This window comes from Penicillium psychrosexuale (assembly GCF_028828465.1).
Source record: "Penicillium psychrosexuale strain IBT 29551 chromosome Unknown utg000002l, whole genome shotgun sequence".
NCBI lineage: Eukaryota > Fungi > Ascomycota > Eurotiomycetes > Eurotiales > Aspergillaceae > Penicillium > Penicillium psychrosexuale.
The window spans coordinates 141,007-160,085 of record NW_026643187.1 but is presented as its reverse complement, the minus strand read 5'-3'; the positions used below and the strand labels follow the sequence as shown (position 1 = coordinate 160,085).

The following is a 19,079-nucleotide window of genomic DNA, read 5'->3' as shown; positions in this document are numbered from 1 at the left end:
AGAAGAAGAAGAAGAAGAAGAAAGAAAGCAAAAAGGTTCATGGCACGCTCATAATGTCGCAAGAGTCAAAACCCCAAAAAGATCATTTCCAATCGGAAACCACAAAAAGGCAGCTATATCAAAATTCCGTACTCAAACTCATAATCCAAGCCCAAATTTAAGCCCAAGCCAAAGTCTAAGCCTGCTCCTCCTCATCGTCAAAATCATCAGCCCCAAGCAGCTCATCCTCGTCATCAACAACAGAAGAATAATCCCCCCTTCTCGCCGCAAACGACCCACGCGTAGCATAAGGTCTCTGCGCCCCGCGCCTTCCAAACAAACCAGACGCGCTCCGCGCCAGACTCTTAACAAGTAACGGCAGAGACTGCGCAACCGCAACAATACCCGCGATAATCGCCACAGGTACCACGACCAGCACCGAGTCCCTGGATAACCAGCTATGCGACGCGACGCCGGTATCGCCCAGCCGGATCTGGCCGAATTTGCCGTCCCAGTGCGTGTACACGTACCAGCCTACGGCGACGGCGGCGACGATGGGTGTCACGATCGCGAAGAATAGACCTGTTCCGCTGATGCCATGCTTCTTTTGGTACTCTTTTTCTTTGGTTGGGCACGGTTTTGACACGTCCTGGTCTAGTAGGAGGCCGCCTTCGCAGGTTGTCTGCGGAATCCGACGGTAGCCGGTGGGTTCCCAGTATTCAACCTTTTCGGGATCTTGGGCGCATTGTGCGATGTGGTTTTGGGGTTGGAGACCTGGGACGAGGCCGCAGCTGCCGTCGGATTGGATTTCGTAGTTGTAGTCACTGTTTCATGTTAGTTCGTATTTAGATTGGATGAGGGGGGTAACTGTGTGTTTTTGCTTACCATTCGAAATCAGCCCGGGTGCAAGTGCAGTTCCGGCCGATGCTGTGGAGATGTGGCTCACGCCAGGAATTCCAGCACTCAGCAGTAGGTCTCTTGCGGTGGTACTCCTCGACATGGCCAAAGAGACAATTCTCTTCCTGGAAGGGATGACTGGGGGCCCAGTTATAGTAATCTTTCTCATCGTCGTTACAGTCGCGGCTCCAGATACCGCTGAAGTCAAGCGTGATGGTGACACGCTTGCCCTCGTCCATGCCCCAGAGCAGGAAGTTTTTCGATGTGTCTGATGGCACGGTGGATATATCGTCAATGACCAGTTCCTTTTCGGCAAACTGGAACTCGTGCCAGCTCGCGCCCTCGTCGAGCGTGTAGTGTACGACCTTGGTGGCCTTCCGGTCGCTGACGAGCACGATTACCGAGCCTGCTGCGCCGAATTCCCACATATACTGTCCCTTCTTGACTTGCGTCCAGGAGATGCCGCCGTCCCTGGTGAGGTATGTGTCGGCTTCAGCTGCGCTAGTGAGATGTTCACCGACATTTCCGAGCGCGAGCATCAGGCCGATGGCGGAGCCCGAGTAGAGGGTGTCGCGGTAATCGCGGCGTTCCGTGTAGCCGTGGAAATGGAGAGCGCATTTCTCGGTGCCCTTGCCCTCCGTAACGGAGCAGCTGAATTTCTTGCCATCGACATCTTGACTCGGGGGAGCCAGAAGCATCCACTGACCACCGTCGTTGTGGGTAATCATAGTGCGTAGCTTCTTGGCGGCACCCTTGCTCAGCACTTCTTCCCGATTTGAAACCACATTGGCAATGGCCACGCCCTCGAGGCCTTGCAACTCATCATAGTCCGTGTAGCCGCGGTCATTAACGTTGAGCCCCTCGAGACTCTGGACAAAGTAGGTGCCGTTACTGTTACTCTTGACCAGAGAGCCGAAGCTGCGTTCATCGCCCCCGTTAACCATCACAAGAAGGAACAATGCGTGCGGAGAGCTAGGCAGGACGGTATACTGAGGAACCTTAATGTTGAAAGGGAAGTGCACGTTCGCGTAAGTGCGGCCGTCGACGCTGACGCTGGCATTCAGGTATTCCTTCTGGTCTCCTTCGTACCAGGCGACGACGACGAACCCGTTCTTGGTAGCAGAACGGGCGATGTTCTCAAACTTGACGTCCATGGTAGAGAAATAGTCATCACTGATAACCAGCTGTCGGTTATTGTTCTTTTCCTCATCTTTATACTGCTCGCAAATCACCAGTTTTTCACTGTTGTTGCGGCCCTCGTGATATCCAAAGTTGCAACCGCCGTCGGCGACTCCAATAAGCATCGGGTCCCAACTAGCGCCTCGCTTGTCGGTGACGTACGCCTGTGAGCGACAGTTCTTCCCCTCACAGTCCTTGTGACCAATCCAGATAAGGGAGTCCTGGAACTTCTCATGGAAAGCGAGTGCGCGGATGTTCTCCTTGGTCGGCACACTAGGAGCTTCGAAGAAGTGGAAAGAATCACCGTGATTGATAGTGTAGTACACCTTCTTGCTGTTGGTGAGGAAGAAAGCTGCATCACTGAAGTAAGGGTGCGGGACCATTTCCGTAAACTTCTCATCCGCGTGGACCTGCTTCCAGTTCCGGCCATGGTCACGCGAGATATGCAGCTCGTATTTGTCTGTGAGCATCATGATAGTCTCATCAACGCCGTTGTTACTGGCCTGCCGTTCGAGATAGAAGTAGTTTGTATCCTTGGCAGAGATGATCTGTGGCTTTTCTGCGCGAGGTTTGCCATCGGTAATGGGAGCAGGCCCTGTGACATTCGAGCAGGAGCGCTCAATCTGACGGTCGAGATTCTCGCCACCTTCGCGGATACATGCGTTGCCGGGAATGAGTCGCCATCCAGAGGGCCCCATGTACTTATCGCTGGGCTCAGTGCACTTGCCAGCCGGGGGTGTCAGCGGGACAGCTGGTAGACACTCCTTGCGGTCCTCGCTGCGAACAAAGTTGTAGTCGCATTCAAAGTCTTCAGCGGAACACTTGCAGGGTTTGAATTCAGGGCCGCTAATGGCAAACTCCTTCTTGATGAAGCAATCCGCGTTTGCCTTGCGGCGATAGAAGAACTGCTTTTGACCCATCAGACAATCCGGCTCGCCCTTTTCATCTAAACGGGCAGTCCACTCTTCGAGGTCATCGGTGCCACACTGGCGCTCGTGGAGGCCATCGAAGTCTATGAAGAACATGAGGACCTTGGTGTCATCATCGGAGATGCCAACGAGCAGGAACTTGAGGCTGGTCGAATCCGGCGTTGAAATCAGGAACAGAGGCCTGATCTTCTGCTTCAGATCAATCGACTCCCACTCTTTCCCGTGGTCGATAGAAAACTGGACCTTATCCGTCTTGCTGCCATCCAAGACAGCCGCAATCACACCTCCCTGGTCGCCAAACTCGTACCGGTGCGGGCCCTTGAGTGCGCGACGCCAGGTAAGACCCGCGTTGTCTGAAACGTAGAGATCACCATCCGAGTAGTCTTCAAGATGACCCCCAGTGTTACCAACGCCCATGGTCAAGCCCGGAGCCGGGCTTGAGAACATCCGGTGATCTGGGAAGGGCATCTCGTGTAGCGCGGCGTAAGTGGTCATCGAATGGAGGTGTAGCTCGTCTTTATCAGCCTTGAGAGGCTGGAATGTCCTTCCATCGTCAAAACTAATACTGCTGATAAGCTTCTTTTTAATTGCATCAGACTTCTCAGCTTCTTCCCAGTTCTTGACCGTGTTGACGATCGTGATACCCTGGATACCCGTGACTTTCTCAAAATCGACCAAGCCATTCAGGTCCTCGTTCGTGTGCTCGATATTTTTCGTAAAATAGGTGCCATTGGAGTTGGACGTGAAAAGACTTCCCATCCGGTTATCATGCCAGGTAGTTTGCACGTCGATCTGGATGCTGTAGTTGGTGCTTTCCAAGATAGTATAGGCATCCTCTTCAATGCGGCGCTTGCCAAATTCCGCGCGGTGCCACACATTCGAGTCGTCACTGACGTATAAAGCCTGCTCCTGGGTGCCGCGTGATTGAAGGCGCGCCACGATATACTTAGACACGGAGCGGATTTGAAGACTGATACCGCTCATCGGTTTACCATGGTCCAATTTGGACTCGGTGCCATCCGCATCGTCTTTGAAAAATTTATCGGAATATATCAAGCGTTCTGTACGGGTATGCTCAAAAGGCCCCTTCAACCCAGGGACCACGCAGAGAATCCGGTCTCCTATCGATTTCGGCATGTCTAGGTCCAACGCGAACTGCGGGCGGCTCGCGGCCCACATACACTGGAGCGTCATCTCGCGCAACGGTTGGACATTTTCGAAGTCGTCGACGGTATAAAACGCCTGGGGCATGCAGCCAAGGATAGTGCAGTCCAGACCCATGAATATAACTTTTTTCGGGTCCCAGCCATTGAACTCCAATGGGAATGAGCGCATCGACGCGAATGGCAGTACGTCCACCTGGAAGGGTTTCCACGACTTGGCCTGGTCGGTCGTGATCCAGTGCTTGCCACTCTCGCCAAGGATGTACGCGCGGTTGACGTCGAACGGATGTCTCCAAATCAACTCGACGGCGCCCTCTATGGTTCCATCCTTGCCTTTAACGATCTCCCATTTCTCTCCGCCATCGAAGGAGACATGCGCGGTGAGGGTATTCTTGTCACGGTAGAGGATGGTGTTTGTGCCGTGGAAGTAGAAAAGGTCGGCGGGCGGAGCATTGAGTTCATGGGTCACAACGTTCGGTTCATTTCCCTTTGCCGCTGCTGGCTGTGACGTCCATACCAGCAGCAGGCTCAGTATGAGCAGCAGCCACCGTGGGATCATGACCGGTGCTGCCTAGGCATCTGATGGGGTGTGCGGTGGGAGCTTGAGCGGACCGGACCGGGAATACGGGGTCAATCGATTAAGGGAGGGAATGTGAAGTCGCTGGAAAAGAGAGTGTTGTTAGAGCCCAGCAAGAAATCCACAGGCAAGTAGAAAAGTCAAGAGTTAAGATAGTGATGATGACGGAGCTGCGTGGCCTCTGCGGCCTTAGGATGAAGCTTGCTGTCACGTGAAGTGCTTATCGGCCCTATCGACTGAACCGTGGCCCATAAACAAGTCTAGTGGCAGCCAACCGTGGATGAGAGCATACAATTGGGACTAGTCTGTTGGTCTACAAAACCCCTGAAGGTGGTGAACGTGGAAAAGATGGTATGTTGAATCAATTGACATGAAGCAGCTTGGTTATATGTACAGAACACTGCTAAATAGATACATGAAAATGTCGAGGACACCGTGGAGAAAGAAAACTTCGCTCAAGACGCGAGAATCAGATATCCTTGAAAAAAAAAAGTCCAGAATGGTATAGAACGAAAATGAGTTCACGCCAAACGAAGAAAAGAAACAACATCTTAGTGTTGAGAACAACCAAGGAATATTAAAAATAAAACGAGTGGAAGGCAATCGAAATCGATCGGACATTTAGCCAAGTCAAACTCGGCGTCGGAGCTTGCGCCACATCCTCTTCACCATACCTTGCTCGTCAAGGTCCGAGTCCCATATGGACTGGCTGCGATCCGCTGGCGGAAGTTCAGCCAATCGCAAGGGGTCTTCTTTTCCTGTGGAAGAAGTCGGGGGGCTGGGAGAGTAGGTGCGAAGGTCTGGCCGAGTGAGGGTCATTTTGAGAGTCATCTCACGGTTTCCCGGAAGCCGTTGTGGGACTGCCTTGGTCCCGGGCAGCCAGGACGACTGGCGTCGCTGCAAGAGAACTGATGATTCGGAGGGTCGGGGCGCGTCCCACTGTGTGAGCACGGGCGAAGGGATTGGTTCTTTTTCTACCGATCCTGGGCTCCCCACCATGGTGCCATCGTCGTCTTCGAAGAATGTGCCAAAATCCGAGTTGACTAGGGTGGGTCTCGGGGAGATAGATTTCGGTGTGATTGGTTCCGGGGAGACATTCTCCTTATTATTTTGATCCAGAGAGGGGAATCCGAATTCAATGGCTTCGTCAAACTTTTGTGGCGATGCCAGGTATACGCGCAATTTCAAGCGGGCATCGGGGTCTTGATAGTATTGGGCACAGGGGTCGATGCTCGAGCTGGATGACGAGGGCGATTCGGGGGTTCGGTCGGAGAGGGGGGTTAACGGCTGGGACTGGCTGACAGGCGGGAGTCCCCGAGCCGAAATGGTTGTGATTTCTAATGTTTTGCGAAGATGGTTTGAAAAGGATAAGGAGCGGCGGAAGGAGGGACGGATTCTCTTTCTCGTGGCAGCATCTGCCACATGAGCATGGTATTCATCGAGAGATAAATCAAGATCGCCATCCTCGTCGAGCCAGCGGAAACTATCATGGAATGTTTGATCCATGTTTGGGTCTTCGTCATCCGACTCGGAGTCTGAATAAAAGGCGGTCGATGACTGAACAACAGGCACAGTTGCCTGGGAGGAGTGAGTGTCGGTGGAAGAGCGAGATTGTCTAGAATCTCGACCAGAATCTCGGCGGTAAGCTTCGTCGGCGGCGTCGTAGATGAGACTTTGCCGATAAGCGTTCCTCAAACGTCTACGTTCTTCGGGGGAGAAAAGCTTTTGTTGGATCTTGGCGGGCAGGGCATGAAAGCATTGAGAGTCCGCCTGGGCGGCCAAATACGCCAATTGAAGAGATCCGGGTTTGTGTAATTTCTTGGAAGAAGAAGGACGCTTCTCGAGCCCTCGCTTCCTAGATCCGTTCCGCAAACCACGCGAGTGATGGTCCGACCCAAGACGAGGGGCTCGATAGACCCGATTATCCGTCTGATAGTTTGATGTGGAGTAGGCAGGGGAACCGTGATCGCTCTGGGCTAGCCGAATACGTAAACGCTCGACGTTCGAGAAGAACTGTTCGAGTTAGCTGTGGACACTGGACAACAATGGATAGGCAATACGGGGGATGGGGCGGAGCCAACAATATCCCATGCGGTGACATTGGCTGGCATTGGCCAACATTGGCCAATTTTAGTCCATGGTGGCCAATGTTACGAGACAACGAGTGGCGCCATGGACGATAGTGTGGATTGCCAGCCTCCACTGAGGGTGATTCAGGGGTAAATCACAGTCAATCACAATCAATCACAGAGCAAGGACAGACAAAGGAAAGGGAAACATGGAGAAAGCGGCCCTGATTGGGTCAAGCCGATCTCCTGTGGAGGGGAGCTATTGGGGAGGGAAATGAGAAGTCCGAGCGTGTGACGGTGAGACGCGAAGGAGTGCTGTGTGAGGGAGGACAACAATGAACCCTTACCTTTCTTCGTACTGCTGGAGGCAGCGACTCAAAGTCCTCCGACATTGTATAGGAGTATAGAGAAATCGACAGGATTGAGGTAATAAAAAGGACGAGGACAGTCCAGGTATAAGTATACCAAGGATATAGTATACTCCTATAGAGTCCGTGTGCAACAATTCAATAGAACAATCAAGATAGAAAGTAGAAAGTAAAAGGAGACATCCCTCTGTATATATACACAAGAATACCGAATATCTTTAAACTCTTTGATCTGTGACAGGATGCTGTACATTAGCGCCCTCTGCCTGTGATTGTGATTGTGATACTTCTATTCCCAGATCTCACATGCCCCTCTATCTGATCTATCACGAACCATTCTATTACTTCCTACGAACCTGTCAAACGAACTCGGGATCGATCGATATTCCTTCAAGCCATATGAGCCCATTCAACCTCAACCCCATCCAAGTCACCAAGGTCACCGAAGCCAAGTCACTACGCGCTCCAAGTCACTACGCGCTTTGACGTGGCCCAGTAAGGAGATCAATCTCGGCTCCACTTAGATCGCTGATTTTCTGTCTGAAACACACCTATCCTAGATCGGGACTGGGGCAATTTTCAACTTGAAAATTGGAAACGGCGAGGTCTTTGTGCCTTTTCCCTGTTCCCTGTCTCTATTTCCTCAATATTTGGTACTACCGGATTGTCGCGGAGTTAACGGTCGGGAAACAGACAATACGAGAACGACATCCCTTGGGGGGAAGTGATGTATCGAATATTCAATGTCCAATGAGAACAACAGTTCATGGCAGGGGTGTCCACTAGGACAAAGAAAGTCAACACTAACCTGACACTAACTTAGTACTAAACAGCCAAAAGAACCAAACCGGTTCTTCAAAGACCGTTACACTACTGCGTACCTGACAGCTCATATAATTCTAAATCAGAGTGATCTATACCAAACTCAGCCAAATTAAATTACCTTCATAGTCCAGACGGTAATTCGGAGATTACCAGGAGCCAATGATTTGCTTTTGTTAGATTTAGTTGAAAGGTAACAATGTACAAATATGTTGTATGTACAACATATCTCAGATGATCGGCTATTATTCCGAAGTACAATAGCACTTGCATGCAAGTGATCTAGACTGCTATTTCGGGCTGGAACTTAATAAGATACAGGTAGTCTAGCCTTCCACATGACGTGTAGAATCGACAGCGTTGACAATATAATAAACCCCTTCTTCTGCTCAAGTACGGAACGTGGCGTATCCCTTAGCAATCGCTTCAAATCCCTTGAACATTTCCTGGCTCTAGAGCAATCTAAATTTCTTCTCCTTGCTTCGGGCTAATGCATACAACTCCAATTGCAGGAGACAAACGAGGGGGTCTCCTTCCGGACTCGTGGCACGTCGAGGCGTGGGAAGTCGGGCTTTTACACATGATCTATCATCTGCAAGTTGTATTTTGCTATTTGTGGAAGCAAACGAGTGAAACATTCACCGCTGATATGGTAGGGTGTGTTTCTTCCTAGCTTCAAGAAAAGCGAGGCATCTGATGCAAGTGCCCGTTTTGGTGATGCAGTCCACGGTGGCGATACTATCGATTCCAGGACTCAGACCCCTGTCAAGTAAGCAATGGTAGCTAGATTGAACTATATAATACCACAAAAGACTTGTATAGAAGACCTGGACATTGACATTTCTCCTGGGTTGGACAGTTAAGATGTGAGACAGTGCTGACTCAATATCAAATGAGGATTACTAGTATAAAATGAAGAGTCACAATCGTTCGCATCAGGTGCATATGCACTACTCTGTAAATGTACAGTCTATAATATACTCGCTTTATATTCAAATCCATCCACCCTTCTCAGATCCCACCGTCATCCTCTTCTTCCCGGCCTGAACCTTCGTAATCGTCAACTTCCTCCCAACGCCCCTCCCCAGCACACCATCAACTGGAATAACATCATCCTCGACCGATGTCCTCGAACACGAATCCTTCTCAAGACTAAGTAACACCTCAACCGCATCCCGGTCCTCAATGACCTTCGGATGCCGCTGCGCAAAGTACCGCGCGTACTTGTACAGTGACCAGTAGCAGCTGAACACGTTGACCACCGTCAACGCGATCTTGTAGAACGTATAGTAGAACAACAAGACGTTCCAGTCAATGCGCTCTTTCTTTAGTCGGAGGTGAATCTCGTTGAAGATTATGACGTTGAGGATGTACATCGCGACCGTAATACCCAGTAGCATTCCGCAGAATGAGGGGCGGACTATAAATGAGATTGGGAGGATGAAGGGGGCAAAGAGGTAGATGAGGGTTTCATAGACCTGTTAGGGTTAGCTTATATCCTAGATGAATGGATGTGCCTGTCATACCTCTTGGAAAACGCACAACTTCGCACCGAACTCCCACCAGCCCAGATTCCAGCTAGTCAAGATATATTTCAAATCGTAGTACACGCCAACAACGAAGAAGAAATTCCACCGCTTAAACCGCTGTTGGAAGATAGTCATCTCGCCGAATCCACCACGACTACCACCAGAACCACTCCAGAACACCGAAGCCGGCGTCTCTGTTTCGACGAAAACCTGCGAGCACATCGTAATACGTCCACCCAGACGCCGGCACGCATCACCGAAGAACCAATCCTCCGACACGGAGAAGCCGGGATGTTCATGAAAGGTCTGTTTTAAGAACTCGATATTCCAGAGTGAGATGGCTCCATGTGGGAATGTAGCACTTCCGAATTTCCCGAAGAAAGCACGTTGGAGACCGGACATTTTGTACTCGAGGTCCTGGGCTTGTTGACAGAACGTTCCCTTTGAAGAATTAGGGCCGACACTTTTAATTGTGTATCCAATGCATCGGACGTTTCCTTTGAGTCTGTCACTGGCGACTGGGAAGTTTGGGGGGAGGAGACAGTCGTCGTCGATTAGGACGGCATTTTCAAAGTCTTTGGCTGCGTAGCTGCCGACGAACTGCGCCACGATCTTCGAGCCGATGGGTACCCAGAGGTGGTTTACGCCGTAGGATTTGCAGACTTCTTCTGTGTTATCGAGGGGGTTTTTGTCGTTGCCGTTTGCTATGACGAAGATGTTTTCTTTGGGGAAGATTTTCAGGGCGGCTTGGAGTGTTGCGCCGATGATTGTTGCTGATTTATAGCAAGGAATGAGGAGAGCGGTTGTTTTTACCTTGGAGATGTTACTTTCCAGGTCTGGAGATTCGGATTCGGAGTCTAGGGCTGGAGGATCTTTCTCGAAGAGGATCATCAGAGGACAGAATGCGTATCTAGTTTGGTTAGGGTTAGAAACTTTGAGTCTCGAGAAGACACTTACAGTGCAGCCAGACCAATGATAATTGCGTATCCTCCTTGGATAACAAATTTGGTTCGGACAAAATAATACAGCCACCAGACAGCGCCTTTCCACAGTGGCATACCGACGAGGACGAAGTAGACGAACAGAGCGAGTAATGCATAGATGCTGTATTGAAACAATAGCCGCACCCAATGCTTTCGTTGGATAGCAACGCCTCTCAATTTGGCTTTTTCATATACTTCTTGCAGGCTGCTCTGTTCGCTGCTGATTGTCTGAGAGCTGGCTTGGCTGAGTGGTTGGGGACTAAGGAGTGCATTCTGAAGTGGTGTTATTGGTTCTTTCTCGGGGATTGGAGAGGGAGGCTCGAATATGGCAGGCTTTGCATAGTAGTCGAATGTACCTGAAGAATAAGAAAGGATTAGTATTGGTATAAGATTGTCATCATCTCTCATGTATTTCTACAAGATATAGGATATCAATTTCATACCTTGAAAAGCAGGAGGATCACTGCATCCACGATACCGAGTTGCAGGCTTTGGTATTGCCACTGCTCGCAGAGCAGAAAGACTCAGAGGACGTTTGGAAGAGGTACGAGGCTCCGGAAGTGATATACGACTGTTTTCGGGGAGAGAATGTTCCCATCGAGCCAATTCCCATGGCGAGTTGAATTTGGCAGTCGCGAGTAGTTCTTTGGGAATGAATACATCTTCCACGATGGATTTTCTAGGGCTTTCTTCAGCCATTGGGGGTATATATTCAATTCGCAATCATAAATGAATGTATAGAAGTCAGAATGAAGGGACGGCAACCCGAGGTCACCAGTGAAGAGTGGATTTCTCGCTATGAAAGGGGGTTTGAGGCATCTCTTCTATTTATTATCGAAATAACCTTTCAAATAAAGATCTCTGGAGTAAATCTCTTGCCTGAGACTGTGGGCCAAGGTTGGGTGGCGTCTCCGTTTGTGAGACTAGAACTTCTAGGGCATACTAGTACAACTGCAGTTTGAGAGAAGAAAACGAGGATGTTATGGCAACATCATTATTCTCAACCTAGGGTGAGATACTACAAGTACAAGTATTAGGATATAGTAGCATGGCATCCTTTCCATGGCCTTTGTATCTGCGATGTGCTGTAAAATCTCTTCAGAGATGCAGGAACCATTAACCTACCGTGCGAGAAGAACATAAATATGGAGATAGTTAAAAATAAACTAATGCGCGTCGTGAACTGAGTGCCTACCACGGACCAACTGAATCATTTTGTGGTCCCTGTTCTCCATACAACTATAGAATAGCTATTGCTTCTCCAATCGTAGAATGCCAAGGCAACCATAATATTAGAGCACTTCAATTCTTGCCCAAGACAAGCCCTCAATAGTTCCACAGTCTTCATTTATGTACTCGGACAAGTTGTGCAGTGGAGCAGACTCCGAGTATTTAGCCTTACAACATACGAACCAGAGAGAGAGATCTGACGCGATGATCGTCCTTATTTCTTCCTAGCTGGGCGAACTCAAGCTACTAGCTGCATTTCACCTCCATTGCTTGTCTCTCTCTGGTAGGATGATACCGGAGCTTGTAATCTTAGTGGGGAACTGTGCCGGGAGATGAACTGCCGAATACGCTTGACAGCCCCTTTAAGCTGGGCACTGAACTGAAGAAGTAGGTAATTCTTCCGCTGTCACAATTTCGACTCTGTATAACATGTTAGGCGCAAAAAAAGGAAAAAGTCGACATTTGAGAACCTCAGGAGTCAGAACGTTCCAAATTCGGCAGTTCACCGGTAAAGTTTCGGGCCACCAATTTGGTCAGCCACAAACTTTGCCCAGGAAGGAGCCTTACAAGTTAACCACTGGATATGCAGTCATTGATCGAAATATGCCATGTTGGCAAGAAACAGGATCAACTGGAACATAGTAAGATTAAAGCCATAGTACCATGGTACAAATCAAACCTTCAATTCAGGGCAAGATGAAACTTGTACGTGGATCTGCCCACTTATCCCGGAAGAGACTTGTGGCGAGCTGAAGCCTCTCCATATTTGTTGGTTTTTACCGATGAGTGCGGACTGTCTGCTTGTTCCATGGTTACTTTTCTTATTTTCTAGTGTGGATATGTCGTGGATCTATGTCTTAGGTACCATCTCTCTTCAGAACATGAAGATTTACTATAGAATCAGTAGAGCCCAATCCTTGCTACTGAAGAGTATACTATGTGGAAATCAACAGGGAGAGCACGTTCCATATTGGTAAGATAGTCGCAAAAATCAAAACTGGAAGTGGCAGACATGGAAGCAAAAGCCTCAAAGCAAAGAAAACGCAAAAAGGAACATGGCCGGAACAGTGTGTGAATGTTCCCAAATAAGTCCTTTTCGTATGACTAGAAAATCAACTTGGCTCAACACCAGGACCCCGCACGGCTTGCTCATCATTTTTCAGCTGCAAACTTCTCGGATGACCCACATGTTCTACCACTACCTGCTCGTGGCAAAATGTGAAGTTGTGAGGCAGTAGCACAAGCAGACACACAGGACCAGCGAGATCTAGTTGCTCGCCCGTCTCAGCACAGGGCAATAGCAACTAGGAATACACCTAGATGGCAGATGATACCCAGTTTCTCTGGATCTGACTTGCCGGTATTCTTTTGGCCTTTTCACTCATATGCCGGATCGAACATTCTGTCACCACGTGCTATTGCGGTGTCGATGACTGATATGGTGTCTCCTTTATTATCTGGTTCCAGACATCCAGCTCGATGGATACAACGATGTGTTTGTACCCCATGGAAAAGCCGGCCTCGGCCTTGATTCGCGGCTTTTTTGGAAGAGAGAACCGTCCGCTATGACCAGCACTAGAGAAATGAACTAGCCAGGAGAGGATATCACGGGCAGTAGAATGATTTTGGATACCTCATTCCACACAGCATGTTGCCAAGTAAGCATGGCATCCTCCTCGAGACATTTCGAATAGCATGTCGCGAAGCAAATAGAGGATGCTTCGGAGCACGCTGCTTCCAAATCTCCGAATTTGTAGTCCGTTTCGCTCCTTTTCGATGAGTTGCGGACGGCGACTTCTGTGCCCTGTGCCTGCAATCATGTGGATTGGTTTCTCGGCGAACACGCTTCCATAATTGTAACGTGGTAGTGCGGTTCAAACCTGCAAGCATTCTGTTTCAAGTGCCTTGGTGAGTAGGTTGTTCTCCGTCTTCTCTCGTATTTTCCTCCAGCGACATCTCGGTCCTCTCGCTCGATGGGCGGTAATTGTAGCCTTCTTTTGCTCCTCACATCGCTGACGGTTCTCATCCTGGTAGCCCCGAAGATGGAGTGCGGTTGTACCTGGTGAGCTATACCACACTTCTAAGCAGCTGAGTTGTCTTTCTTCCTTTCCACCTTTCCCAGGCGATATCTCTGATGGAACAGGGAGAATCTAAGAATCACAAGTGTTAGTCTAGTCTAGACTTGAGAATATTGGCTCTGAATACTCACAGCTCAGCATATTCGCCGTCTTGTTCAAATCAAAAAAGATTGTCGTGAGCAGAAACAGGTTCGCTTGAATTGTTTGTCATCTCGAATTGCGCCTAGCTTTTGTTGTGGTTTTGCCAACACATCTTTTTGGATCATCTCGTTACGCAGGCTGGGAGGCCTTCACCATGTCATATACCCACGATGGGCTGCGAGATATCCTGGTTGCTCGGACGGAGGGTGCATTTCTTTCCGCCCAACTCCCCATGAGCAGCTATCAGCATGTTCCGAAGCTAGAATTGGAGCTTTCATTGCTCATAACCCGAAGGTTTTCCTCCATCATACGGGCTTGAACCAAAGAACTTCGCTTTTCCTTAGATGCCACTTTCCGTTCAGCTTTAGCTCCCCGTGCAGCGGCATCTTCGGCATCATCTGCCCAACCTCCGGGTTTGTGAAGGTCCGGTCGGTTAGAGTTTCGTACTACCCTTATTGGTGTGGGCGAGGCCGGGGCCTCGTCCACTGTCTAGTCATCCGCCAAGACTGGATCTATTGAGCCATGATAGACATGACGTGACTCTGAGAAGAGGTGTGATCAACTCCAGGATATATATTCTGTGTCATTTGTCAGCAGGTTCAAGCTGATGTAGTGATAGGGTGGAGGGAGGAGGGTTTGCAATAGGCGCCATGTCGCGACTTACATATGGGGATAAATATATAGTGGTTAAAATAACCAACATATAGATCATCCTTCGAGATTTCATGAAAGGTATCCGGGCTCAACCATCTTGAGTGTGGCCCCAGCAGACCATTCATGAGGCCCTCCGCGAAATAAGCATGGACGAGGGTATAGTGGACGATTTGGAGACCCAGAGATCTTGACCAATTTCTTGACTTCAATGATCTCTTCCTTGCCTATTCAGGGGGTGAGCAAGCGATGCCGAATAGAAGAATTTCGATGACTCTGATCACCGATGTGGCACCAGTCGCTCTGCGCATGGACTTTGATATGTGGGATTTGGAGGGGAATCTCGGAGTATATTAGAGGGGATGGGTGGTGATGATCAGGATCCTGAGTTGAGGATTGCGGGGACCTATACGAAGAATCTTTGATATCGGCCTGCCTTGAAGATGTTAGCAATGGAACTCTGAATATAGATAAAAAATGTCATACCTTTTTACCCGACGCGACGTCGTGAAATATTTAGCCTTACCTGAGAAAGGGCACAAAGACTCCTTTTGTTCCTCCTTTTAGAGCAAAAGAATTAGCAGTCAACCCAAAAGAAACTGGGAAGAGATTCAAAAGTTGCATACTTCGAAGATGAAGATGGCCTTTGCCCTTCTCTGCACTCTTGGCGTCTTTCCGATCAGTCATTGGAATCTAGGCATGTCCATCTCGGGCTTCTTGCTTTGGCTTGCGTCCTGTTTGTTTTCTTTTCTGTTTGTCCTTAGTGGAGAAGTATTAGCGACGATCATTTGGAAGAGGACTGGCGAGAAACCAAGTCAGTCAAGACCATACGTACTTTGGCAAAGTTCAACTTTGTCGAACTCATTCAGCTGCTCCAGGCGTTGCCATAGATGAACTCACGATGTAAATGATTATCGGTTGATGGAGATGCGCCCTGAATCATGATACCGTCAGTAGACTTTTGCGTTGTGGGCTGGTTGATATCAAGATGCCATGTCAACACCCGTCTTTTGCATTACGAGGCGGCACAGGAGAGGTGCAGCTCTGTCAGGCTCGGTCTAGTTTGTTAGACTGTTAGACTGTTGTCATAAATGAAAAGCCACTCAGATAATCAGCAGTGGAGTGAGCTGAATCATGCGGCGACACCCCGCCAGCGACAAAACTTTGCATTGGGAGTTCCATCGGGATGTGACAGAAGAGCGATAACGGGGAAGTCTGAGAAGAGGGACAGAGAATTTATAGCTTCTGACGGAGGGGTTGGCATGTTCCGGATTTCGTATACAGGCCCTTCCGGAAAGCGATGTGCAACGCGCGACAGGGCGTATCGCATCGATGCCTGGACGGTGCGTACATGACATACAAAAGCTAGATACATGTTATATTCGTATTGTTTAGAGCAATCATAGAACAAGATTATGAAAGCAATATATCAAGACAAGCAGGTACCAATGCATGCATTATCGTTACGCCGGTCTATATCCCCCAGTAGAAACAACACGCTCCCATCAAAGCAAAAACAATAGGGTATAAACATCCCAGACCAAGGTCTCCCCCTCACAATGCATTAAGAACCTGTTGCATAGCAAAAGTATTGGAGTCCTCGCGACGCGAGATATAAGCCCGCACCTCTTGCACGCTCAACTTACCCTCCTGGACAGCATTGCGTCCCGAACCCCCGGGGCCACCGGTCGTGCCGCTGGCAGCACCACCACGGATCCGTTCGCGAAGAGCCTCCGGGCCAATCACGAATAGACTGCCGACTTCCAGAAGCACGTCCAGCGCGCCACCGGGGCCTTTGGTCTCTTCGTCGATGTCCCAGGATTTGAAGAGGTCAGCATATTGCGTCATGTCTTTGGTTACCATTAGTCCGCCAGGTCCGCTGACAGAGAACCGTTTGAAGTGTTCGAGGAGGAGACTACGGATTCCGAGTGCTATCTCGGTCAGCACTTGGCGCACGTTGGCGCCGCTGGATGGGAGCGAGGTGCGCGCGATATTGTGGAAACGGGTTAAGAATGAGGTGATTGATGCGCAGGTCTGTTAGGATTAGTAGGGTTCTTTGGGGGCAGTTAGATGGAACGTACTGGAGTTTGTAGCATCTCTAACCATGCGGTGTTATCACTCTCCCTAGGCCGGAAGTCGTTCTTCTTCTGGCCAGATAGCGATCTACTAACCCAGGCGAATGTGGCGTCAATGGTTTTCTGCTCGATGGTGTTGATTTTGTCCTCAATGCGCGAGGTGGTTTGGCTGGTGCGCTTCTCCATATCGCGGCGAGTGGTGATGCTCGATGCTGATAGAGGTATAAGGACCGCATGGATGCACATCACCATCAATGTAGTAATGCTGATCGTAGTGCGAGCCGAGAAGAGATAGGAGAAGTCGGGCTCGGCCTTGCCGGATTCTTGCGACGTAGCCGCTTCCAGAGCGGCGTCTAGACAGACATCCACATATCCCTCTCCCATCGCGAGGAGAAGCAGGCTGAGCAAGGCGGAGACATCTTTGGGTGTGTCGCTGTTGACACTGAGCTCGAGTCCTCGGCCCACGGCTTCAGCGAGCCACTTCAGCATCCGCTTAGCATCGCTAAGATTAGGCTGTCCATCTTCTTCTGTGAGCTTGATTTCGGTCAATCGAGTTGTCTCCGGCGTATCGCTTATCTTGGCTATGCTGAGTAGAACTTTTCGCTGGATAGGCGAGACCTCTGGTGAGTCCAACCGGCTGATAAATGCATCGCGTGTAGTCGACAGGAGTTCTGATCCAGCCCGGGATAAAGAGGCCATGAAAGTCGTTGCCGCCTTCTTGCGGCGGGCATGGTAGCAGGTGAACCTGAACAAAACCGCATTGAAAAGTTCTTCTAACGTTCGCTTCTCGCGTTCGATGTAAGACGATCCAACGAAATAAGGAACGAAAAGCTCCTCCAGTTGCTGATCCAGCAACAAAGCCGTCTGCGAAGAAACAGGCTCCGGATGCTCGGTCAATCCGTGCGATTTCAAATCTTCGATCAAGGCACTAATATAGCCACGGGAGCTTTGTAGACAACGGAGGAATGCCAGTGATGATACACCTGCCGCTTTCTCCAGTACCATTTCCAGCCGTTGCTGGATGGATTGCTGAAAGACCCGCTGTAAGAACTTACCCAGGACTTGCTCGTAGTAGGGGAAGGCCCGCCGAATAATAGCAGACTCCTCTTGGACTACAACTTTGACTTCATCGACCAACGACTGAAGGCTGGATTCAACACCAGGCAGCTCCGCGTCGGGATCAGCTAGTTTCTCCCACGACTCTGGATCGCCACCGACTTCCTCCGTCACCAGCTGGCTGCGCTCAATAAAGAACTGATGCTGGTTGACAAACAAGGCAATAACACTAGCGCCGCCATTGAAATCCTGCAACACAGTCGCACAATCCCTCATACCGTCAAAGTTAGCCTTGCGGTAGAAATCGTCAAACTGCTTCAGCAAGTCCTTCTCCAGCGTCTCGGAGAACTTCTCAATAATCTCCCGCGTGTTCCGCCGCGGCGTGCTGCTTTCGCTGAGATCCTCAGACGAAGAGCTATTCCCGTACCCACCATTCGAGTGAGCCCGGTGTTCCTGCCAGCTCTGCGGGTCTAGTCGTTGACTAATGCGCAGCAGTTGGCGCGCAATGTTTGCGGAGCGCACCTTTGCCTCTCCCGTACCAGATCGTCGCAGGCCCTCCAATAGTGAGATCTCGCCCCGATTGCACACGCCGTCCCAGCATTGGATAAGGAAATGGGCATCCAGAGCTCGTCGGCGCTGTCGGTCTAGCTCCTCTAGGCGCTTTCCTGTCTCCACTGCCATGTTCCCCGTCCCTGCTGGATGCTCGCGGCCGGGGGCATTTAGAGACGTGTCGAGCTGTTGAAAGTTTTCGATGGTGTGCCGAAGCTTCTGGCCAAGAGTGTTGAGGTTCTGGCTGTGTTGCGCTTCTGCACGTCGGACGGCTGCGGAGAGTTCATTCTCGCGGAGCTCGAGGTCCCCGGAGAGCTCGCTCAGGCGACGTTGGGCGCTTTCGAAGGCGCGGATGAGGGGTTTGGGATCGAAGGGTTGGTTGGCGGCGGCGGCGGCGGCGGTACCGGCTAGTGAGCGACGGTGGGATATGGCAGTGTCGGAGAGGGCTTCAATGAACTCCTTGACAATGAAGTCCCGGCTAGAGAAGTCTTCGAGGGTGAAACTGGGGCCTTGGGGGAAGATGGTGCGGGCGGAGTTTGTGATGATGGATGCATTGTCCATCATGATTGGTAGTGGACAGACATGAGCTGCCTGCAGAGCTGGACAATGGTGTCTCCTCTCCCTTAAACTGTTGGGGGAATAATTGTAGGAAGGAATCCGGGGAAAGCTGAGGGAGATGACGGATCTGGTCCAGGAGATTTACTGCCACGCACATATTCTATTTCTATATACAGTGTGCACTTCAACACTAGGCAGAGATATTCGAAGATGGACTCGATATCGTAATATAAATAGAAAGAATGC

The 19,079-nt window shown here is 50.0% G+C and overlaps 4 protein-coding genes across 4 annotated transcripts; all 4 read right to left on the bottom strand.

Moving 5' to 3' along the window:
- Window positions 1-175: 175 nt before the first annotated feature.
- Window positions 176-4,706, bottom strand: N7518_001184 (vacuolar protein sorting/targeting protein 10; the record flags this gene model as incomplete). Its single annotated transcript, XM_057182112.1, has 2 exons — window positions 176-803; window positions 865-4,706. 2 exons carry the CDS (start codon window positions 4,704-4,706, stop codon window positions 176-178), a joined length of 4,470 nt encoding a protein of 1,489 aa, XP_057043562.1.
- Window positions 4,707-5,354: 648 nt separating this feature from the next.
- N7518_001183 (uncharacterized protein) lies at window positions 5,355-7,185 on the bottom strand (the record flags this gene model as incomplete). The annotated part of the gene is made up of 2 exons (XM_057182111.1): window positions 5,355-6,737; window positions 7,141-7,185. 2 exons carry the CDS (start codon window positions 7,183-7,185, stop codon window positions 5,355-5,357), a joined length of 1,428 nt encoding a protein of 475 aa, XP_057043561.1.
- Window positions 7,186-8,975: 1,790 nt separating this feature from the next.
- N7518_001182 (CAZyme family GT2) lies at window positions 8,976-11,194 on the bottom strand (the record flags this gene model as incomplete). The annotated part of the gene is made up of 4 exons (XM_057182110.1): window positions 8,976-9,461; window positions 9,510-10,422; window positions 10,470-10,851; window positions 10,939-11,194. 4 exons carry the CDS (start codon window positions 11,192-11,194, stop codon window positions 8,976-8,978), a joined length of 2,037 nt encoding a protein of 678 aa, XP_057043560.1.
- Window positions 11,195-16,149: 4,955 nt separating this feature from the next.
- Window positions 16,150-18,839, bottom strand: N7518_001181 (exocyst subunit SEC10; the record flags this gene model as incomplete). Its single annotated transcript, XM_057182109.1, has 2 exons — window positions 16,150-16,629; window positions 16,677-18,839. The coding sequence occupies 2 exons, from the start codon at window positions 18,837-18,839 to the stop codon at window positions 16,150-16,152; spliced, it is 2,643 nt and encodes an 880-aa protein (XP_057043559.1).
- Window positions 18,840-19,079: the final 240 nt, after the last annotated feature.